We start from the raw sequence: 23,706 nt of genomic DNA, 5'->3' as shown, positions 1-23,706 counted from the left end.
ATGGTCACATCAGTTCTGGCACTGAGGTGGTGGAATAAAACTTCCCTTAGATGTCAAAACAGTTGAGTCTAAAAGACCTACCTCTTTACGAAGTATTTCACTTCGCACTTTAATATAAATAAGTGTGTTAATACCACACCCCCCTCCCTGGCAGGATTTTTAAACTGATATTTACTAGGTCTGAGACCAAGCATACTGACTTCTGAGGACCTTTTTTTTTTTTTTTTTATCAGGATGTTCGATGCAGTTTTGGAAGTCATTCTTGATCAGGGCATTTGCCAAATGCTATCAACAAGTACATGGATATGACCTTCACACCCATATGTAGTTCCCTACACTGCTGCCACAAGTTCTAAACACAAAATGTCCAAGCTGTAGCATCAATGTTTCATCACTGGAACTCAAGGGCACAAACCCATTTCATGAAAACACCAATGACCAAGGTGATGTCCATATGAATTGCAAAACAAACTGCACTTCAGGCTTCCTCACGCTCTCGGTGCCCAATCTCACTAATGCTCTTGGTTGAAAATCCAATGGAAAGCCTTCTTGGGGTGGGGGAGGAACTGGGCAGTGCACATGTTTCAGCAATAAAACAATTACTTATCTAAAACTCAATGACAAGGTTTAACACACAAGTGCATGGAATAACCAGATTTTATTTAGAAAACCAGTTTGTGGGGATACACCCCATTGGAAAGGAAAAACTGGGAGCGCAGGTACCCTTTCAGCTGAGGAACCTTTTTAATAAGAGGCAAAAGCTGAGAGTCGACAGCCTTCTGGTCTTCCTTCCGCTGTTCTGTCAGCTGGTATTTCTGCAGTGGGGGGAATGAATTTAAAAAAAAAAATCAGCTTAATGTCCAGTAGAAAGAGAGAAGAAAAACAAAATCCACAACTAGAACTTTACACTTCGCAACAGAATTGTCAATTTGGCTCGATGTCACTGAAAATGAGAAGCAAACTTGTATTTAAAAAAACAAAACAAAAAAAACCCACAACAAGCAATGCATTACACAGCAGGCTGTTTTCCCCCCCTTAAATATAATGTGCTATGGTAATCAAATATACCATGCACCGAGAAGCTGTGGTTGAAATTACAGCTTCTCTGAAGTGACTGGCAGTCACTTCAGAGAATCCATAATTTCAACCAGAGCCTCTCAGTGCATGGTATATTTGATTAGTCACAAGAATGCATCTCCCCCCCCCAAGAATCATCACAGCACTTTTCACAAACTGTTACCATCATTTCACCGGTTTGTTTACATTCTAAGCAGAAATTGTGTTGGATGTTTATGAAGTTATCAAATTTGCAAAAAATAAAAGGCTTTGTTTCTCAGAATCCAGGGAACGTGGACAGAACAGTTATTTCACTCACTCATCGTACATGGCTTCTAACTAGTTTGGTGCTCTGCGCCTCGTCGGTTATTAGTTCACGTACGACTCAAATTTGTGGAGTAAATGTTAAATAGCATATTCTTAAATTTGCAAAAATCACACTAATTTAAATTAAAAATGTAGAGACTAATTTGCCACCTTTCATGCAGCTACCCCACTTTAAATTTGAAAATTATCCGCCTTTAATGCTACAATACAAAAGGATCCATTTACTAGCCATAAAACAACTACTGTACAAGACTGATTTGTACTCCTGCATATGCAACATGCTTGCATGCAAGATAAACATGTGGGCAGTGCTACTTCTCATTTAGCAGAGAAAATAAAACGTAGAACAAAAAGTATATGATGTGATGGAGAATTTAAGTGTTTAGAACATTTTGCTAAAGTACAGTGTAAAGCAAAATTACATTAAAATTCTATGTGCCAACAATAACTTTATTTTATATGGCAATCACACCCAAGGTCGCTTTACTGGGGGTGGGGGAGTCCTCAAAGTTATCAGGATGCAACTACAGTGGTATAGCTACTCAACTGTAATATGTAAAAATCCATCCATTATTTCAGAAAGTCTGACAAGTCCTTCTGAAAGAGTGAGGATTTCTTTCATTGTGCTGATGTGGCATTGCTTTTCTTATGCACACCTCCATATATATAGCCAAGACTTTCATTACTTGATTATCTGCCGAAGGCGAAGTGAATAACAGACAAAGTCTAGGTTATTTTTCACAGATATTCACTGAGCCTGAGGTGGATAGTTGCTTTAGTATAAATACACAGGTGATTATATAAAAATCATTCAAAAAAAACCAAAAACAAATTGTCACCTACCTATACCAACTTGCATAAAATACTTTGTTTTGAAATAGATTCCACCTTACCTTGAATAGTTTTAGACCAAGCTTCGCAGCATATTTAGTGCTTTTAGGAACAGCATTTTTTCATAATTTGTAATTCTTCCTCATGGTGACCAAGCAATTGGCAGCCATCTCACAGAGTTGCTCAAGGTGATGGTCTGAATTTCTCAACCAATTTCTCGATAAATCAGTGCTCTCGATTTTCTATAAAAATCACCTGCATATTTACACTAATTTTCATCAAGTACTTCCATGCTTAAATGGTGACCTTTTGCTGGGCTCACAGCCCTGCAAATTCAACACTGGAGATATGGCAGTTGGGCAGGTCACCATTTCTGTGAAGCTCTGCAAGTTCCACTTACCTCTACAACGCGCTTCAGTCTTAACACTTACATACATTTCCATCTACACTAACATCTGATAATGGAAACTTGGGTTTCTAATAGCTCCTCTAAACTCTCAGCACTGACAGGAAGAGGAACACTTCCCATTTCTTATTCTTCAACACATTTTTAGTCATGTGCACCTTATAGTGCACTATAAGACCAAACATATGTGGGCATGTGATCATCACATCCATATGTAGAATGTGAGGTCTTCCCCAAGCTGTTTTCAAGACAACTTTTTCCACAAAGTTGGAAGCACACAATTGTCTTGAATGTCTACAAGTATTCTATAACATTAAGCTCCAGTAAGGGAAAGCTTAAAAGACCCAAACCTGTTTTATTACAACCATAACCCCATGCACAAAGCAAGGTCCCTAGAGACATGGTTTGTGTGGAACAATCCAAGTGGCCTGAGCCCTGACCTCAACCTCACTCAACACCTTTGGCTACAGAGACAGACTGAGCACCAGAGTCTCACTTAACATCAGTGCCTAAGGCCATTATTAAAAAACGTTCTGTTTCCGGTCCACCGGCCGGGTGAGTGTCGTTTGTGCGGGTGAAATTTTGTTTTAACGCCGGGTTTTCGACATTTTTTTTCGGGTTCGTAAATCTAAAATTGAACTTGACATTTATGCATTCCCAGGGCTTTCCACTAAGGCTCATACTAGCCAGCCATGACAAATAAGTAGCCGGGGGGGAGTAAACAAAAACTCCTGTGCACGCAGTTCCCAGGGTTAAATGTATTTTCCACAGACCATTTATTTATTCACTTTACTCAAATACAAAGTAAAATGGCAGTAAATCTTTCTTTTCTTGCGTATTGCATCATGAGGCGTTCCTGGCTTGTAAATCTCTTATTTTCGGTGCATGACACATTCACGCAGCTGAGTGCGCGCACACACCGCATGTCGGAGCGCAGATGAGTTACTCTCCCTTGATCAACGGTTCAGTTTGACATTGTCAGTCCGTTAGATAAACATTTAATTTTATTAAAATTAAAAATTAATATTTAGAGCCTGTGGGCTACAAAAATAGTCATTAAAGTAGCCGGCTGGACTTAATTGTGTGGCCGGCAGCCGGCGCTTGTGGAAAGCCCTGTCGAATCAGCTCTGCACATGCGGCACAAAAAAATGGCAGCCACCATGAAGGAAGGAGATCCGGAGTTTTCAAACATTTGCTGAAGTGTGAAATCACAAAATGGTATTCTGGCGAACAACAAAATAGTAAAGATTCAGAAAAACAAATCATTCAGTGATCATTTTAATAGTGTAATTTCATCCGAACTAGGCCGAACGGTCGATTTAGAACTACAAAAAGTCCGTGTGTCGGACAGTTTAAGTACCTTTGTAAAAGTTTTGCAAATGTTGCAGTCAGCATTTAAAATGCTAACTTAAAGTTTTTGTACAAGTTTCAGTTGATTTAACTGTCACATTTTATTAAATGTATCTGCTTTTGTAATAAAAAAAAGTACTGAAAGAAAAAGCAAACACAGCATTGCGATTTCTTATCCATCCATATATAATAAAAAAAAATAATAAATAAAAAATAAATCCCTCCCTCCCGACTGAAATTTTTTTTGCCCACCCAGTGGACAGGAAACGGATTTTTTTTTTAAGGATGGCCTAATGCTCTTGTGGTTGAATGAGCACAAATCCCTACAGTCACAGTGGAAAACCTTCCCAAAAGAGTGGAGGCTGTTATAACAAATGTGGGACCAACTACATGTTAAGCCCATGGCTTTGGGATGGGGGCATACAGGTGTGACCATTGGGTGTTCACATACTATTGGCCATCGTGTGAAAGGTGATTCGGTACCTCTCTTTCAGTATCAAAGATCTCCCCTTCTTGGTGCTTGGGCTTCCTGAGCCTCTTCTTCTTGAAGTAAGCATCATTCAAATTCTTGGGAAGCTTCACACTTGAAATGTCCAGCTTGGTGGCAGTGGCAATGCAGAACTTTTGATGGGCTCGACGCAGAGGAACTCTATTCAAGGCTAAAGGACCTAGGGAAAAGCCACAAAGTCAGCAGGGAACCAGTGACCAACACACAAACTCTGCTTACTCCAGTCTAGAAAGTTTATATCCAAATGTCTGTGGTAAGCTTGGTCTTTTTAAGCCTCATCTTTGCAGCACAGCCACTTAAAGATATATATTTTTTTACCTGTAATCAGGAGGAGACCACTCGACAGCTGCTTGAGAAAGACCACACGCTGGAAGTAGGAAAAAAAGCAAAACTTTAGTTAAAAGCAATATACTGGATTTGTTATTCAGCCCCAAATAATCATGCTGTATTCAAGCACTGGAAAGACCTAGAAGGGTGCACATTTTTCAAAGACACTTCCACATCAGGGGCGGCACGGTGGTGTAGTGGTTAGCGCTGTCGCCTCACAGCAAGAAGGTCCTGGGTTCGAGCCCCGGGGCCGGCGAGGGCCTTTCTGTGTGGAGTTTGCATGTTCTCCCCGTGTCCGCGTGGGTTTCCTCCGGGTGCTCCGGTTTCCCCCACAGTCCAAAGACATGCAGGTTAGGTTAACTGGTGACTCTAAATTGACCGTAGGTGTGAATGTGAGTGTGAATGGTTGTCTGTGTCAGCCCTGTGATGACCTGGCGACTTATCCAGGGTGTACCCCGCCTTTCGCCTGTAGTAAGCTGGGATAGGCTCCAGCTTGCCTGCGACCCTGTAGAAGGATAAAGTGGCTAGAGATGAGAGGAGACTTCCACATCAATGACAAACAACTGCTATATCGCTGTTCCCACATTCACAGTACAAGCTACCATTAGACTGATGTTTACTGTAGTCCTTTTTAAATTGCACATCACTATTTCTGAAGCAGGTCACAAAGGTACTCCAGACTAATTACCAAGTCAAATTTGCTTGCCTCAGTGAATTCACACCTATTGGTCTGGTCAGCATGTCAGATCCAGCAGTGGCTTGACATGATGAAAACCTAATAAATAATTTACAGTAAGTGGGCAGAGAGAATAACTAAATGCATCAAGGTCATGTCTGCTTATAATGAAAATTTAATAAATAAGACACAGAACTGCGGAACTTAAATTAACATTTAATTCCATTGCTATGCTCGAAAAATCACATGTCTGATTGTCCAAGATGACTAAAGTATGTGCAAGGAAGAGTAAAAATTTAATGGTAATCATCCAATCGGACAACAAAAGTTAGCGCTGGCAACCTAAGCAATCGCTCTGTGATGCAGGCCTGAACTGTCAGTCCAGCAGTAGCATATTTCAATAATAATAACAACAACAACAACATTATTATGCAAAGTGAATCATGCATCATGACCTCTGACTCCTGGTCAAAACAAAGTTCACTTGTGTCTATCGAAAATCTTGTTTTCCTGGACTGGTTCCCATATACAATTAATCCTACAAAGCGTCAGACATTGACTGTGTGCTCAAGGCCTCTGCATGCTCTTGCGACAAGGCTTTCGCAGATAGCTTTTCGCAGACAGTTGTAATTTATTGTTGAGCGGGAGTAATAGGCGTGCGCGATGTTATTCACCGGCACAATGCAAGGGGGCGCGAAGTCGCTAGGAGTAGTTGGTGGGTGTGGTTAGTGGAGTGTTTATCCTCCGGTTACTTATAATGACTAGAACTGGAGTCGTATAGATGCACGTACTTCCTCAATCAACCGCTCTTCATGCTGCTCCATCTTCGCTCGCGTTTTTAAAAATGCCGGTCGTGAAAACAAACCAAGCCGGGAAAGTAGGGAAGCGGAAGTGCGTGTACAGCGGATGTAGAATGGACCAATCGGAGCCCTCTTGTCTGCAGCGCTGTCTGCGAGGCTTCTGCGGTGGTCACAATTTTTGGGAGGTGCGCACAGAGCGTCTGTGAAGGTGGGGGGGGCTACGCAGACACTGTCTGCGACGCTATCTGCGAGGACTGGGTTGTCAGCATAAATTGGCCTTCACTCTGCACCAAGAGAGCAGGGAACCAGTCTAAAAGTAGCTCGTCTCATTTCACGGTAAACACGTTTTATTCAAAACCACAATATATAAAAAGTACAAAAAAAATATTTTGAGGAAATCATTCAAATTTCTTTGGTTTCGGTTATAATTCGTCAAAGTATGCGTGTTCGGGTGTATTGGAAAAGCTCGGCTCAGAGGGGTCCACGTAATTATACCAATTGGCTAAGGGCGACGAGGGTCAAGGACAGCATGGTTGAAGCGGGCAGGTGTCAAACTTGGAACGTTTACATCATGACTGGCGTTAATAATAAATAACCACTGAATAAAATGTTCCTTACCTCTAACCAGTATGTGTATAATTTGTTTTTTTACTGCTTTTGATTTCATACATTTTGTAATATAATTTTTATTTTCTAAGTATTTATCAACATACCGCCATTGTGGCACAGGAGAATGTGACTGGTGGACAGCTGACAAAGGGCATCTCCCATTGGTTGTAAATCATGACAAAAATTAAACATATGGGACTCACTGATTGGCAGTTTACATACTGAAGCCAAGTGGAGATATCAGGTGTGTGTTGCCCGAAGAAAGCTACAGCTAGGGAAGAAGGGGTGGGGGGGGGACAGCATATACTCTCAAAAGACTCCGACCTGAACTGTGGGCTGGATGGTATTCCTGCCCCTCCATGTCTCATCAACTCCACGGATATCTAGTTACAAAGCTATTTGTACTCAAATCATTTATACAGTGAAGTGTAATGTCACGGTCATGTTAAAACAATATCTGAAGTGTTATTTGTAAAATAACATTATCTTGCTCTAGACTTTGAAACAAAATTAAAATAAAATCTTATCTAATAGTGGACGGTACAATAATTACAAATGCGAACAGAACCAGCACATTCCAGTTGTAGCTGTAGTTATACAGTAACTACAAAATACCCCTTAGAATAATAATTTCAATAAACAGTTAATGTTCAGCTCCCTCTTCGTTTATTCTCGATTCAAAAGGCACAACTGAGTCACACAGGTTGATAAGTGTGTAACGGACAGTAACAATTTTATCCAAAATAGTTTTTCCTGCCCGAGTCGATTCATTTCCATTTCATGTGCATGCAGCTGTTGTAAAGTTCAGTGTGTTTGTGTAGAACTGTCTTGAACTGAAGGTTCATTTCTACACTCTGGTTCCACAGTGACATTTTGCACAGGACTGTGTTCCTCTGATAACAGAAACAAAGCTCCAGCATTATTACACTCGTTCAAAACTATCCACAGCTTAATATACCCTAAATTATTAATTCTTTTGCTACTAGCACTTCTTGCTTTCTGAATATGTCTGCATGTGTCTGTTATGGTTTTGTGGATTTATCACAATTATGCTTCTTCACCTATTAAAAATCAACTGCATTCTGTCTTCTCCAAAATAAAGCAAAGCTCTGGGCAGGTGAAATTGTTTTTTGGACATGTTCTGGGTGCTGCTTGCCCTTTGGGCAAGTAAGACTGGGAGATTTTTTTTCAAGGACTGCATTCATCTGCAAGCAGAGCTGCACTGTTTGCAGTATTTATAAAAAAAAAAGTCAACTTAAATATCCAAGTAATTAAAAAAAAAAAAAAACTTTGTTAAACTATTACCCATTATAGGGTTTATAGAAATTAATTGGAACCAATTAATCTGCATGGAACTTATTTAGCAAGCTAATGATTGTTCACATTAGGTAACTAGCTCACTAGCTTCATGTTAGATGACCAGCGTGACAATGGCAATGAGCTCAAAGTCTTGCTGTTACTGGCACACTTCACTCCCATTCGTAGTCTTACATTATTCAATATTTCTCTTTTTTGCTATAACAGTCCTGCGCAACCACTTACCCTTTGTCACTTTAAATCATGGAGAAAGAACAGCATCAAGGCTCTAACAACCTGCTTCTACCTTGTGTTGCGCCCTTGTAAATAGAAGGAAAACGATACCCCCCCCCCGTAGTTTACACTTGACAGCTGTTTTCACCAAGCTGCCGCACAACACTGCCATGCAACATGAATGAGCGAAGCAAAAAATTCACTGCAGTGGAAATGTACCTTGAGTTCTCCCACTCTGATCACTTTTGCACACATGCATTCTTGCTCCATCCTGGTGCACATTTGAAAGTTGGACTTGTGTGCCTAGTTATAAAATTTAGTCACATCATGGTCTCTAACGCTACGTTCACACTGCAAGGCTTAATGCTCAATTCCGATTTTTTGTGAAATCCGATTTTTTTGTCAGGTCGTTCACATTAACAAATATATGCGACTTGTATGTGATCCTCAGTATGAACGAAAAGCGACCTAAAAGTGTTCCGCATGCGCATTGCAGGATACGACGACGTCACACGCAGTGAGCATGGCCAGTGTTTACGGAAGTAAAACCACCCGGTTGCGGTATGACCCATCCAATCTAGCTTGAATAGCTGCATCCCCCCAAATGGAAATCAGCTCCCTAACCTCTGCGTCCTTCCATTGAGAAGATTCAGAACCTTCACAGCCCGAAGCGTCCCTCGCATTGATGTCATGCGCAGGGGCGCAGATACGTTTTTTGAACTGGGAGGGACAAAAAACTGGGGGGGGGGGGGGGGGGGGGGGGACAAAGCTGCCAGCAAACCAACCCCAACCCCGATATGCCTGTCAAACTTGTTGTTAGTAACCATAGCAACCAAGCTCGAGCTTGCAACCTGTGCAGTCTGCGCAGCTCAACCAACCGAATATCAGTCTTTGTTTTATGTGAGTTGTTGCAACTATGTATACACTGCCGTGCACCTCAATAAACCGAATGGTAATTAGTCTTTTGATTTTTCCGTGAGGTTTGCCTTATACAAAGAAAGACAGCAGAGACGTTTTTTCCTCCCTATAAGTGGGGGGGATCGAACGAGGTGAATTTAAATCTGGGTGGGACGAGTCCCCCCCTCTATCTGCGCCCGTGATTATGCGCCATGTTGTTGTAACTTTGAGAGACCCGCCGCCTACTTCAGCGCAGAATAGTGACGTTTGTGGCTTGTTGATGACGTGCAAGTCAGATGAATGCGACCTGGCGGTTCAGACTGAAGTCGCATATGAAAAGAGCGGATAGGGATCGGAATTAGGACCACATATCCAAACGGCCTGGGTCGGATTTGAAAAAAATCGGATCTGTGTCGTTCATATTGTCAATAAAAGATCGGATACAGGTCACATATGGGCGAAAAGATCGGATTTGAGTCACTTCAGCCTGCAGTGTGAACGTAGCCTAAAAATCATCACAGTCTGGAGTCCTGTACTCTTAAGTCAGATGCATAATGCCCCAGGAGTGATGAAGCTTGATATGAGAAACAGACATACACTACTCTAAATAATTTGCTTGACTAGAGGTTCCGCCTCATATTGGTTGGAGCATGTAAAACACTGGAACCTACACATTATCCTGTAAACCTATGCAGACTGATTACGCAAGTGCCTGTAAATAATTTTTTTTTGGGGGGGGGGGGGGGGGGGTTTGAGGAGGAGATAATTGTGTCAGTAAAATGGTAAACAAATGGCTACTAAAGGTCAAAGCAAGAGTGTCATTCTGATTTACAACTTACAATTTTATTTTGTTTCAAAAGACAGGATGGTTAGAAGACAACTTAGAAGGACTGCAGCTACAAGATGCCAACTTGCATCTTTCATGCTGCTCAAACCATTCCTGAACATGTTTTCTGCAGTGTGGCAGGACACATTACCCTACCGAAAGAGGTCACTGCCATTAGGGAATACCATTGCCTTGAAGGGATGACTTTGGTCTGCAATAATTAATGCTGGTTCATCTGGTATACCAGTTTTCAAATCTCATACAGTATGAATTTCATATGCTACCATACTGTGGCATAGCTGAAACAATTGTAAAGCTTCAATAGGCAGCAAATTATACAACACTGTTCGCAGCTAGAAGCGCTAAGCAGCAGTGTGCAGAATGTATTAAGCAGAGACCCCTACTAACTGTACATAGCCTTCTCACCAATGGGTATAACTTGATAACTACCCACAACTTACTTGTCCCTCAAATTTTATTTTAAAAGAAAATCATCCCTGGGCACTGCCATCTTACTCTGAGGTTCGGATATTGCACGCCGAGTACAAACCACGACATCAATTCCAAACCTGACTCAGTGAAGTGAGTGGATCTTGTAGACACATCACTTCTAAATTGTTATAAAACAACTCCAAAGATGCAGTGACAAGCGTTTGGGTGTAAAAATATGCCAGATCACTGGTTATGTGACCAGCTTTTTTTTTGTTTGTATTCAGAGAAAAGCAATCTTTTTCAAATGGCAAGAACTGTGTTGCTATGGCAACAGGACTGTTTACTAGTATCTGGTCAGTACCGCATACAAGTTATCTAACGGACAGATGTAAACTTCATAAAAGTCTGCTGATTCATGTATTTTGTTGCCAGTAAAAATCACATTGTTGCAGAAAATTTCTGATTAGATTTTTAAAATTAGAAGCCTGTCTCATGCACTGCAGCACAGGAAAATTCTTCGACTGTATTCAACCCATCTGAAGCAGTGAAAACGCAAGCGTGCGCACACAAGTGATGATCCCTACTACTACAACATCTGGCAAAAACTTAGGATCCTCTAGCCACAATTTATGCTTAGTAACCTGTTTGTCAAGGCAGTTGATGCTCTACCAGGTAATTTCTTGTAGCGCAAACTGTATACATGACTTGTAAGGCCTCAGAGTTCTTTTAATCCACCATCACTTCTGGCATCATTGGAATCACTTTCACCAACTGTTTCTTCCTCCCCGGGCTCATATTCTGGCTCAAACATATACAGTTGAATCCCTTTATGTTCAAGTGCTTCTTCCTTTCTTTTTTGTTTGTGTGTTTATGTTGGTGGTGGGGGCACACCTTTGAGTTGATAACCGTCACTGTGGGAGCCGCCTACATCACAGCCAGATAGCCAATTCAGCGAAAACAGAGGTGCATAGGCAAGTCCATTTTTAGCAATACCATAACTTAAAATGAATACTGTTACAGAATTTAAATTTAACTGAGTGGTGCGGCACATCAGGGCACTTGCCATGATGGGCAAATGGCATTTATTTTTGGGTTTCGTTTGACTGAACAGAAACAGGCAAAAGTAATGACAAGAGAGAACACGTCAGTGGTGAGACATGGAAGGAGACTAGACAAAAACGAACAAGCACATGGACATGAGAGTAAACCGGAAGTGCAGTGCAAAGTCCATGAGGCATGTAAATAATAGCAAGGGGAGTTGTGCAATACAACATTTAATATCCCTTTGAATACTGAAGCACAGTATATTTTTGGTCAAATTATAGCATTTATAGAGCCATCTTAATGCCAACAATCTCAACATTGCTTCCTTTTCAAAACAAAATATTTTAAATTTGGTTTTTACTACATTGCTATTTACACAAAAGCAGATTACATTCTGCAACTGTTTCATGCATACGGATTCCTTCATAAAGTGAAGGATTTTGTGGGGCCACGCAAGCCCAAAGTCTTCACTCTGACTGCAGCTACATAGCCACAAACACAGCAAGCTGCAATACACAAGTTCAGACACCTTTCCATCATAGCCAGCATCAACTTTATCAACAATCTGTGCTACAGCAGACCTTCTGTGGGATTGGACCAGACAGGCTAGCCTTCATGCTCCATGCGCAGTGAGCACCCATGACCCTGTTGCCAGTTGTCCTTCCTTGGACCACTTTTAGATGGTACTAACCACTGCATACCAGAACATCCCACAAGACCCATCATTTTGGAGATGCTCTGATCCAGACGTCCAGCCATCACAATTTGGCCCTTGTCCAAGTCGCCTAGATCCTTATGCACGCACGCATTACTGATGCACGAGCTGATGTGGCTGTTTTCTTGCTAAAAACTGAGCTAACAAACCATGCATATGGACAAAAGCTGTGAAAGATTGCAGTATTATCTTAACCCGCTCTCCAAGATTCAGCAGTTTGGTTCAATTTTGCATATTCTTGCCCTGCTGCGAGTAGGCTTTTTTATTTTAATAACTGATGACAAAAGTTATGCTGTGTTCAAATGGTCCACTCACTATCTAGTGTTCACTACATAAAACACTCACTCGGGGATAAGGAGATGCAAGTTAATGACTTGGGGATAAGTTGATGCAAGTTGGACACTAGGGAGATGTTATGCTGCTCCATAACTATGTGCCAGATATTTGTAACTACCTGTCTGCATTTCCCTTGTTTATTACAATGGAGTGGACACCAACTTTCTGATGTACTGCCCGCCCCCCCCTTTGAGTGTGGAGTATGAATTTACCAAGCAGTCAATTGTTATATGTTGCACCATTAAAGTATATATTTTAATGAACGATTAACTTGGCTATTGACTACTTCCACAAACCCGTAATGCTTTGCTCCTGGGGGTGGGGTGGGGGATGAGCAGGTGCTATATTTGCTTACCAAGTTAGATAACCTCAGTCATTTCTTAAAATTCACACCGAGGAAATATGACCTTTCCTCGAAGGAATTTGTAGAATCTCTAAAGAGGCTAAGCATCAAAAAGCATGGTTAGACAGAACTTGCAGTCAAAATTTTACACTGACGGACAACACTTGACTGCGTTCTGCACACTTTAGTGGTGGAGTAAAGTCTGCTGATCCAAGTCACGAAGCCTACAACCCCTCAGTCTTTGCATTTAGTCATAAGTGTGAAAACCAAAAAAACAAGGACAAGTCAAAAAGAACTGAAAAGGACAACTTTATTGAAGGATCAACTCCCAAAACAAAGCGCAAATGACGCAGTGTAAGCAAGCTCCCATGTACTTCCCCTTTTAGTGTTTATGTAGGTAGATCAACTGTGGTATTTGACCCTGTAGTCCTAACAACCCAAAGATTGTCAATCTGGTAGCATATGAAAAAGCAGAGTGAAGGAAAATCAAAAATCAACCGAAACTTAAAAAATAAATTACAGTCCTGCTGTGTTTACAGTACTTATCTGACTGAGTGAATTCCTTGCTTGCGTTCCCATGCATGAAGCATTTTCTATTTTCTTACAGCTTTATCATAACCAGCACCCAGCAAAAAACGATTTCACTGATTCTGTGATCAGTATTGAGCTTTCTCAGCTCTTCTGCCAATCTTTTAACTTCTGCAAGTAAGTAATTGTTGGAACACCTGTGTTAACAAAGAAGGTTGCCGACCGTCACCCGAGGTAGAGATGTTCAAAGCATTCTATACGATATTTACAAGCGCTTTTTTACTGATTGATTTCTCAAAGTCCACAGAAAAGGCTTTGCAGATTTCTTTAAGCATTTGTTTACTTAGTTTTGACACTGAAGGTTTTAAGGAGACTGAAATTTGAAAGATTACTGTCAGTGCACGATGCCATGTTTTAGTTTGTTTATATTTTGGTTACCCCCCCCCAAGGCACAAAGCATTATAGGTAATGTGAAAGTAGTCAAGAACAAAATCAGTCAAATTATTTAATAAAAAGACCTAAAGCTACTTTAAATAGATTAAGAACTTTTGAAATTTCACTTCAAATGTCTCCTACAGCAAGAAACAGTAATGCTACAAAGGTCCCCCCCCCCCAAAAAAAAGCCATGCATTATATTTGAAGGTTTGAATATACAATTCTATATCCTTTGTTGTGAATTTATTTTTAATTAAAATAAAATGCAAAAAGAAGTACATTTATATAAGCACTTCTGTAGGACTTATCTAGGGGAGAAAACATTAACTGCCTGTTCAAGTAGGTCTTAAAATGCCCTAACTAGTCATTAATCAAAAGAAATGAATGAAATCAAAATAATTGATGGTGACTGCCCTTGCATGCAGTAAAGTCACTATCCAAGATGCCATTAAAGGCCACCTTGAACGCAGGAACAAAGCCTGTCAAAGGGTTTTGGACACATTGTTGTTGCTTGCCATTATTATTGGTATTAAAATGACAATCAGTTGTGCAGCATTTGGCTGTATAAACAACCAAGCAAAGATTCTTGAACTGTCCTACAGATTTCCAAAGGATTCAGTACACCAGGAAAAGCGAGCAGCTGCAGTAAAACATGCTCAACCAGACAAATCTGACAAGTCACAGCAATCATTGGAATATCACCAATTACTCCATCCACATTCTGTACTTGAAAACTCCCCCAAATATAGGAGAGAGAAGGAGGGGGGAAAAAAGGGGGGTGCATTCAATGGTAAGAATGCATCTTTTTTTTATTTTTCAAGAATTACGGATATAAACAATCACATGCTCGGAGTGTGTTGCTGAACCGAGGACAAAAACTGTACTTGAACCCCCCCCAAAATACCCAAATATAGGAGAGAGGAAGAGGAAAAAAAAGGGGGGTGCATTCGATGGTAAGAGCGCATCTTTTTTTAATTTTTCAAGAATTATAGTTTGGTTACTTACATGTACCCAACAGCTGACAAGTGTAAGCAGCATGAGTGATTTATAGCACATGTCTCACACTGAACAGTGTATTCACAGTAAGCATAACTACCTTGCCACGGTGGCGCCCGGTCAGCATGATGAGTACAGTTCCAGGTGTGATGGAAGAGCGCAGTTTCCTCCTGTGCTGGCTGAAGGGCTTGATCCCATGGCTGCGCAGCTTCCGAGGCACATCCTCCGTTGGGTAGTAACGTGGCTGAAAAAAAGGAAAGGGGGGAAAAAATGAAACTGTTTCCTTCTGAAACAGGCAGTTATGTATTTAAGCACTGGACTAACATACACAAAACCCAATAACATTTAATATAAGCCACACCCCCAAATCTAAGCCAATCCAACAGTACCTTAGCAAGCTAGATAAACAGAAAAAACAGGAGATACAGCTCAGCCATTTACATTTACTGATTGAGAGGCAACAATTGTGTATAAAGAATCACATTCTCACTCAGTCTGAGAAAAGACTGGCAAACACACCATATTTAGAGCTGTTTAGACCTACTCCTATATGGCCAGACTTGTCTCTGACAGTGGATATATTGAGCAATGAGCTAGATCAGTTTGTGCTTAGTTATGAGCCATCTAAATATTTTATTGCTTTCCCAAAAATTATTTACTATGAAAGTTAAAACTAGAATCTCTCAAACACATTTCTTCTGAATCAGTGTCAAGAACATTAAGAAACTGGAACAAAAACCTCTGAGCCATTTTGATTTCAGGGGCACGTCAAATGAACACACTTTTGTCAGAAAAAAAAAACAGTTCATTTAGTGAAGAGAAAAAACGAGGGTTATGTATATAACCGCGGTTCTATGAGTTTCGGATGACCGCCAGAGGCGGTGCTTTCAGCACATGGATATCCATCACACGAACGTGCAGGTCGAGTAATAGTAACAACAAAGTCACGTGTGACCTGGGTGACGTCACCCCGTGACCCCGGCATAAAAGACCGGTAAACCCAGGAAGTGACCTCTTGGCAAATCTTCTCGTGTACACTCCGAGTGACTGCCAAGCTCTGGCGGTCATCCGAAACTCATAGAACCGCGGTTATATACATAACCCTCGTTCTATTTCGTTTCTACTGACCGCCAGAGGCGGTGCTTTCAGCACATGGATGACTAATACCAACCAGGTCATGAGGAGTGCCTACCCGTACCCAGTGCTGCTGCGACGGGCCTGGAATGACAGCCGTCGCCACAGGATTATGTGGGACGACATTAAGACGGTAAAACCTGGTGAAGGTGCAGCTGGAAGCCCAGGAGGCTGCGCTGCATATGTCTGAAAGGGGCACGCCCTTCAGTGATGCCCATGAGGCTACCACGCCCCGTGCAGAGTGCGCCCTGGCAGCCGGAGGAATCGGGAAGCCACTGTGCCTGTAGGCATGTAATATGGCCTCGACTATCCACTTGGATAGCCTCTGCTTAGAGAGCGCCAGACCCCTCGACGGTCCTGTGTGGCACAGAAACAGGGCGTCACTCCTACGGAAGCCCTCTGTACGCGACACGTACACCCTGAGGGCGCGAACTGGGCACAAAAGTTCCGACCTCTCACCATGGCCCGCCTCGAACGCCGCAAGGCTAAGGGGCTGGTTGACGAAGGTAGCAGAGAGGGTCTTTGGGAGGAAAGAGGGGTTAGGCCACAGGGTGACCCCACTGTCGCCGGAGTGCCACTGCAGGCACTCCCCACTGACTGACAGCGCGTGTAGTTCCCCGACGCGCCTCGTCGATGTAATAGCCAGAAGAAAAGCAGTCTTCAAGGAGAGCCATGAAATGTCTGCCGTGAGCAGGGGCTCAGAACGGTGCGTCGCAGAGAGCCTGCAGCACCCATGAAGGTCCCATGTGGGTACCCGGCTCCGTCGGGGGGGGTCTCAACCGGAGAGCACCCTTCAAGAAACGTGCCACCAAGGCGTGGGACCCCACGGTCCTTCCCCCAACTCTGGCAAGCTGAGCAGAGATGGCAGCTGCATAGACCTTGATGGTGGCAGGGGTAAGACCCTTATCAAAAGCAGAGACTGGCGGAACAGTCAAATGGTCGGCAAGGGGCAGCATGTAGGCTCCTCCCCCCGAGTTAAGCACCAGTTGGAGAAAAGCCTCCATCTGTTGGCATAGAGGGCATTGGTGGGGGGTGCCCGAGAGCTTGCAATGGTATTGACCACTGCCGGCTCACAAGGACCTCGCAGGGGGTCCGGCCCTTCAGCGGCCATACCCAGAGCTGCAGACGGGCTGGATCCGGGTGCCAGATCTGCCCTCCCAGCTGTGATAGCAGGTCAGTCCTCACTGGCAGGCACCAGGGGTCGCCGTTCAGAAGTTGCAGCAACTTGGGAACCACACTCTGCCCGGCCACCGGGGGGGCGACAAGCAGCAGCCCGTGGTGGTCCATCGCAACCCTGTGTAGGGTTGGCATGATCAGCAGCAGAGGGGGGGAGGCATACAGCAGTTGCCTCGGCCAAGCATGCGCCAGCGCATCCTGGCCCAGGGGACTGGGCCGTGGAGGCTGAACCACAGAGGGCAGTGTGTCGACGCCCGGCAGGCAAAGAGGTCCACCTCTGCCCTGCCAAAATGTTCCCAGATGGCGAGAACCACCACTGGGTTGAGTCTCCATTCCCCGGGATCGGGGTCCTGGCGGGACAGCAGATCTGCTGCCCTGTTGGCAGTGCCTGGCAAGTACATGGCACGCAGGCTCAAGAGATGTCGATGGGCCCACCGCAGAAGTTGGCCAGCCACTTCCAAGCACTGGAGGGACTTTGTGCCTCCCTGGTGGTTGATGTAGTACACTACCGTAGCGTTGTCCGTCCGCACCAGAACGTGTCTGCCGGTCAGGCCTAGGAGGAAGTGCTGTAGGCCGAGGAACACAGCCCGTAGCTCCAGCACGTTGATGTGCTGCGCCCGTGCAGCACCGGGTGGAGGTGGAGACCGTTGAACCACCTCTGAAGCGGCATAAGTCCAGAAGTCCCAGCGGGACCAGAGAGGAGGCTGCCGTAAGCATGCCCAGCAGGCGCTGAAAGGTCTTCAGGGCGAGTGACCTACCCCGTCCGAAGCGGCCAAGCAGTAGGCGGATGTTGTGGATCCTTGTCTGGGAGGGAGTTACCATCAACGACCTCGAATCCAGGTGCACGCCCAAGAAAGTCGTCTCCCGGCTGGGCACCAGCGAGCTCTTCTTGTAATTCACCCTGAGCCCCAGCTCTACGACATGCGAGAGCACAGTCGCGATGTTGGTGCGGGCCTGAGCTGCTGACCGTGAACAGACAAGCCAGTCGTCCAGGTAGGGCAGGACACGCAAACCCCTTGCCTGAAGTAGTGCCGATGCCGCTGCCGCACACCCGGTGAACACACGGGGTGCCAGCGATATCCCAAAGGGCAGAACATTGAACTCGAAAGCCTGGCCCTCGAAGGCAAACCGCAGGAACTGCCTGTGGTGTGGCACAATGGGAACATGGAAGTAGGCGTCTTTCAGGCCAAGGTGACAACCAGTCGCCCGCCTGGATGTGGTGTAAGACATCCACTGTACGCAGCATGCGGAATCTCATGGTCCTCAAGTGGGAATTGAGGGACCTCAGGTCGAGGATCGGGCGGATACCGCCGTCCTTCGGAACCAGAAAATACCTGGAGTAGAACCCACCTTGCTGTCTCTGCCTGTCGACGGGAGAGACTGCTCCTTTCTCCAGGAGGGTGGCGATTTCCTGCCGGGGGACGAGGGACTTCCCCGGATGGCTCACGGTGGTGTTTGACCCCATGAAACGTGGTGGACGGCGGCAGAACTGGATGCGGTAACCCTCGGTGAGGGTCACCAGCACCCAGGGGTCAACGCTCTCCAGCTTTGGAGCTGTTCGCTGGAAAAGCGGCCGACCGCCGGCGCGCTGATGTCAGCGCCGTCCAGAGCGCCCCCGTCGGTCACCATGGGGGCGACAAGGAGTGGACTGGGTGTAGGGGGCGGCACCGCGGGTCCGGGAGGTGGTGGGGTGGCGAAAGTCATCAACCCGTCTGGTCTCCTGGCGGGTGCGTGGCCGAGACAGAGTCGGTGTGGGCCCCCTGAAGGACTGGGCAGCATTGCCATGGTGGTGGGCCTGGCGGGGGCCAGCGAACTGCTGTTACGCCTAGATGACCTGGGCACTCCGATCCAGGGCTTGCTGAGTGGCTTCGCCAAACGGCTCCCCGGGGACAACAGGGAGAGAGTGCAGCACACGCCGGTCGGGCTCGGCCAGAGGGGACTGTGCCCGCCATATCTGCTGGCGGCCGAGGGTGAGATACGACATCAGCCGGCCCAGTTCCCGTGACGAGTAGGCAAAGGCCTGGAGCCGCGTCACACAGCTCCCGTGATGCCGCGCTCGTCCCCTCCAGCGTCTGGGGGTCCATGACACCTGGCTGGCAGAAGGGAACTTAAATAGGGCGAGAACGCTCCGAGTAAGTAGCCCAAAATAAACTATCAGGCGGAAATAAGAAATAAACGACCGGGCGAACACACCCGTGGTCGGGAATATTAACAAGGATGGCGCCGTGCGCTACAGAACTGATAAACAGCGGCGAGAAACACCGCTTTAATTTAAATGAATGAAGACCGCTTACCTGAGCGACAACAAACCGGCCTCCAGCAGCGAGGACACGCCCCGGAGGGCTAGTCAGCTAACTCCACCGAGCGAGAGCGCTCAGCTTAACGGAGTAACAACCAATACGAATATAACACACAAGACAGCCGGCCCGTGAGCAGGCCGGAGACAAGACTACACAAAACAAGCGGTTGATAATATTAACAAGGATAGGCACTGTGCGCCACAGAACTGATAAACAGCGGTGAGAAACACCGCTTTAATTTAAATGAATGAAAGCCGCTTCTCAATGTTGGGCATCTGCAGGAGGCCATAGGTAGGGGTGTCCTGCATTGCCGCCAGGGCCCTGCAGTCACTAGGGAGGTGGGAAGGCATCTAGGGTCCGCCCAACACCTCTGTAACTCCTCGATGTATGAGGCCGAGGGCGGAACAGACAACGAGGAAGGCTATGTGGGACCTCTGAAGAAAGCGCTCTGATGCTGGGCCACCGGGGCGTGTCCAACCCCAGACGGGCCAATGCAGCCCTCAGCATTGGCTGGATGCTCAGGCACATGCAGTCTGCGCAGGCCATGTCCGTCAGCCCCTGCCGCAGGTGATCAATACCCAGGCATGAGGGGCACTCGCGGTGGCCGTCCTCCGGTTCGAGGGGGACCGGCAGTTGGCGCAGCGAGAGAAGAGGTCCATGACGCCTGGCTGGCAGAAGGGAACTTAAATAGGGCGAGAACGCTCCAAGTAAGTAGCCCAAAATAAACTATCAGGCGGAAATAAAAAATAAACGACCGGGCGAACACACCCGTGGTCGGGAATATTAACAAGGATGGCGCCGTGCGCTACAGAACTGATAAACAGCGGCGAGAAACACCGCTTTAAATGAATGAAGACCGCTTACCTGAGCGACAACAAACCGGCCTCCAGCAGCGAGGACACGCCTCGGAGGGCTAGTCAGGTAACTCCACCGAGCGAGAGCGCTCAGCTTAACGGAGTAACAAACAATACGAATATAACACACAAGACAGCCGGCCCGTGAGCAGGCCGCGCTTCTCAATGTTGGGCATCTGCAGGAGGCCATAGGTAGGGGTGTCCTGCATTGCCGCCAGGGCCCTGCAGCGGGAACACTGCCCCCTGTGGCGGAGGCTGAAGATTCGCCAGCAGGGCCTTCATCTCCTCCAGCTCGGTGGACATCACCTCCACCTTCTGAGCCAAATCGCCCGAGCGCTTCTTTTTTCGCCTTAAAAGCGAAGACATGTGGGGGAACCCACGGCGCTTGCTGGGCCCCGCTGCTGCAGCCGACACCGTGTCCTGTCCCCCCGAGGCCCGGGGGATGTCAGACGGAGAATCCAGCCGAGCCAGCCTGGCGGTCCGCGCAGCCACGCTCAGGCACATGCAGCGCAGCGAGAGAAGAGGTCCATGACGCCTGGCTGGCAGAAGGGAACTTAAATAGGGCGAGAACACCCCAAGTAAGCAGCCCAAATAAACAATCAGGCGGTAATGAAAAACGACCGGGCGAACACACCCGTGGTCGGGAATATTAACAAGGATAGGCGCCGTGCGCCACAGCACTGATAAGCAGCGGCGAGAAACACCGTTTTAATTTAGATGAATGAAAACCGCTTACCTGGGCGACAACAAGCCAGCCTCCAGCGGCGAGGACACCGCCCCGGAGGGCTAGTCAGCTAACTCCACCGAGCGAGAGCGCTCAGCTTAACGGAGTAACAATATGAATACAACCCACAAGACCGCCGGCCTGTGAGCAGGCCGGAGACAAGGCTACACAAAATAAGGCGGTTAATAATATTAACAAAGATAGGCGCAGTGCGCCACAGAACTGATAAACAGCGGCGAGGAACACCGCTTTAAATTAAATAAATGAAAACCGCTTACCTGAATGAGGACAAGCCAGCCTCCAGCGGCGAGGACACCGCCCCGGAGGACTAATCAGCTAACTCCACCGAGCGAGAGCACTCAGCTTAACGGAGTAACAAACAATACAACACAAGACCGCCGGCCTGTGAGCAGGCCGGAGACAAGGCTGAATGAAGACAAGCCGGCCTCCAGCGGTGAGGACACCGCCCCGGAGGATTAATCAGCTAACTCCACCGAGCGAGAGCGCTCAGCTTAACGGAGTAATAAATCAATACGAATACAACACACAAGACAGCCGGCCTGTGAACAGGCCGGCGGCGAGGCTACACAAAACAAAGTGGTTAATAATATTAACAAGGATAGGCGCCGAGCGCCGCAGAACTGATAAACAGCGGCGAGAGGAACGCCGCTTTAATTTAAATAATGAAACCCGCTTACCTGAAGCGGAAACAAGCCGGCCTCCAGCGGTGAGGACACCGCCCCGGAGGGCTAATCAGCTAACTCCACCGAGCGAGAGCGCTCAGCTTACGGAGTAATAAATCAATATAACGACAAGAAGAAAAGAGTTGGTGGACTTAGCGCAGTTTCTTGGAGGGTGCATAAGCACAGCCCCAACCCTACGGGTAACGAAACTACCACAGCGCTTTGTCCAAATTCCAACTCGCAACCTGCAAACGCGAGAAGATGTAAGAGGTCACTTCCTGGGTTTACCGGTCTTTTATGCCGGGGTCACGGGGTGACGTCACCCAGGTCACACGTGACTTTGTTGTTACTATTACTCGACCTGCACGTTCGTGTGATGGATATCCATGTGCTGAAAGCACCGCCTCTGGCGGTCAGTAGAAACGAAATAGAACAGCATTGTATGAAAAGAAAAAAGTGGGGAGAGACTAACCATTTTGCGCAGTCTGATGACACGTGTGCCTCCATTCTTGTCTCCACCAACAGTTTTCACCATGGTGGTAGGGGGCTTTGCCTTCAGCTTCTTCTCAATCTGCGTTTTAAAATACATGGAATTTCACCCAAACCCTTTCCACTCCATTCACACAATGGCAAGTCCAATCCATGGCAGTTGTGAGATTTTAGGGCAAATATAATAGCTGCATTTTTTTTCCCCCTCAGTGATCTGCACTCACCTTGGTTTCAGATGTCTTAGTCTTCCTCTTGTACATGGCACGCCGGGCAAACATGGCCGAGCGGGAGTAGCGTCCGATACCCCTGGCCAGTACAGGGTTGCGGCTGCAATGCCGCTTGCCGGCAACCTTCTTTTTATCACCCTCAGCCATCTGAAACATTTTGTTTTTAAATTAAAGACCTGCTTGTGTGATCACGTTATATATATACCAAGCATTTAAGACACTTTCAAGCGACATCCGAGACAAGCCATAACAGGAACAGCTTGATTCTGACAATACACTCAGGAAAGATCATGGACAGCTTTAAGTTCTGAGCTCATTACTTTGGATTAACGTGTCCCGTTTTGCCATTACAGTAAACTTTGTAGAAACTACGACGCATTAACAAACTACTCAGAGCCCAGCTTCAACACTCACCTTGTCTATAATCTATATACACAAGAACTAAATATACAATTTAAAAAAAAAACTTAGCAGGAAACACTCGCTCCCTGGCGAACAAACGTGACTAGCTTTAGCAACAAGCTAAACGCTTCTCACCGAAAACCACCGCCGTATAGAAAACTTATCATAAGCAATCGAAAAACACAATACACAAATACTATCAACACATTTTAAAAGCTCCTTAACATATTCATAGCTTAGAAAGAACCGAAAACTGGCTGTTACAACTCAGAGCAGACCGACATCCAGCTCGGGTTTCAGGCCCATCATTAAGATACAAATATTACAGGACAGAAAAGAACATTTTTCTTTAATCTTCGCGGATTTTAATGTTAGCGATGACACGTTACACTTATATAAATCTTCGGCTCCAATATAATAATGTATTTATGCAAGATGATAACAGATTACATTTCTGAGAACACAAACATGGTGGAGACAAGTACCTCGAGCTAGAATAAAAAAGACCTACATCCGGGCACTTAACGCTTATGTACGCTGACGTAGAACTCTATGTTTACTTCTGTGGTATTCTGAAAGCTCGTCTCGACTATATGAGAATCACACCGCCATCTATAGACCGGAATTGCAGCATCACGCGGAAGCAATAATCTCGACGTAAAATATCTAGATAGCGCATTTGACGATACGTACGGAAGCCGAGAGAGGCCCTTCATATAATCCTTTTTTTATTCACCTTGTTATC

The 23,706-nt window shown here is 45.6% G+C and overlaps 1 protein-coding gene across 1 annotated transcript; it reads right to left on the bottom strand.

Annotated features, from left to right (window-relative positions):
• Window positions 1-639: 639 nt before the first annotated feature.
• On the bottom strand, window positions 640-22,729 carry rpl6 (ribosomal protein L6). Its single transcript, XM_060931739.1, has 6 exons — window positions 22,557-22,729; window positions 22,316-22,414; window positions 15,073-15,216; window positions 4,797-4,845; window positions 4,454-4,638; window positions 640-815 (listed from the first exon to the last, which is right to left on the bottom strand). The coding sequence occupies exons 1-6, from the start codon at window positions 22,713-22,715 to the stop codon at window positions 663-665; spliced, it is 789 nt and encodes a 262-aa protein (XP_060787722.1). The 5' UTR covers window positions 22,716-22,729; the 3' UTR covers window positions 640-662.
• Window positions 22,730-23,706: the final 977 nt, after the last annotated feature.

This window comes from Neoarius graeffei, chromosome 10, assembly GCF_027579695.1.
Source record: "Neoarius graeffei isolate fNeoGra1 chromosome 10, fNeoGra1.pri, whole genome shotgun sequence".
Taxonomy (NCBI): Eukaryota; Metazoa; Chordata; class Actinopteri; order Siluriformes; family Ariidae; genus Neoarius; species Neoarius graeffei.
The sequence above is the reverse complement of the archived record's forward strand: the minus strand, read 5'-3'. Positions and strand labels throughout refer to the sequence as shown.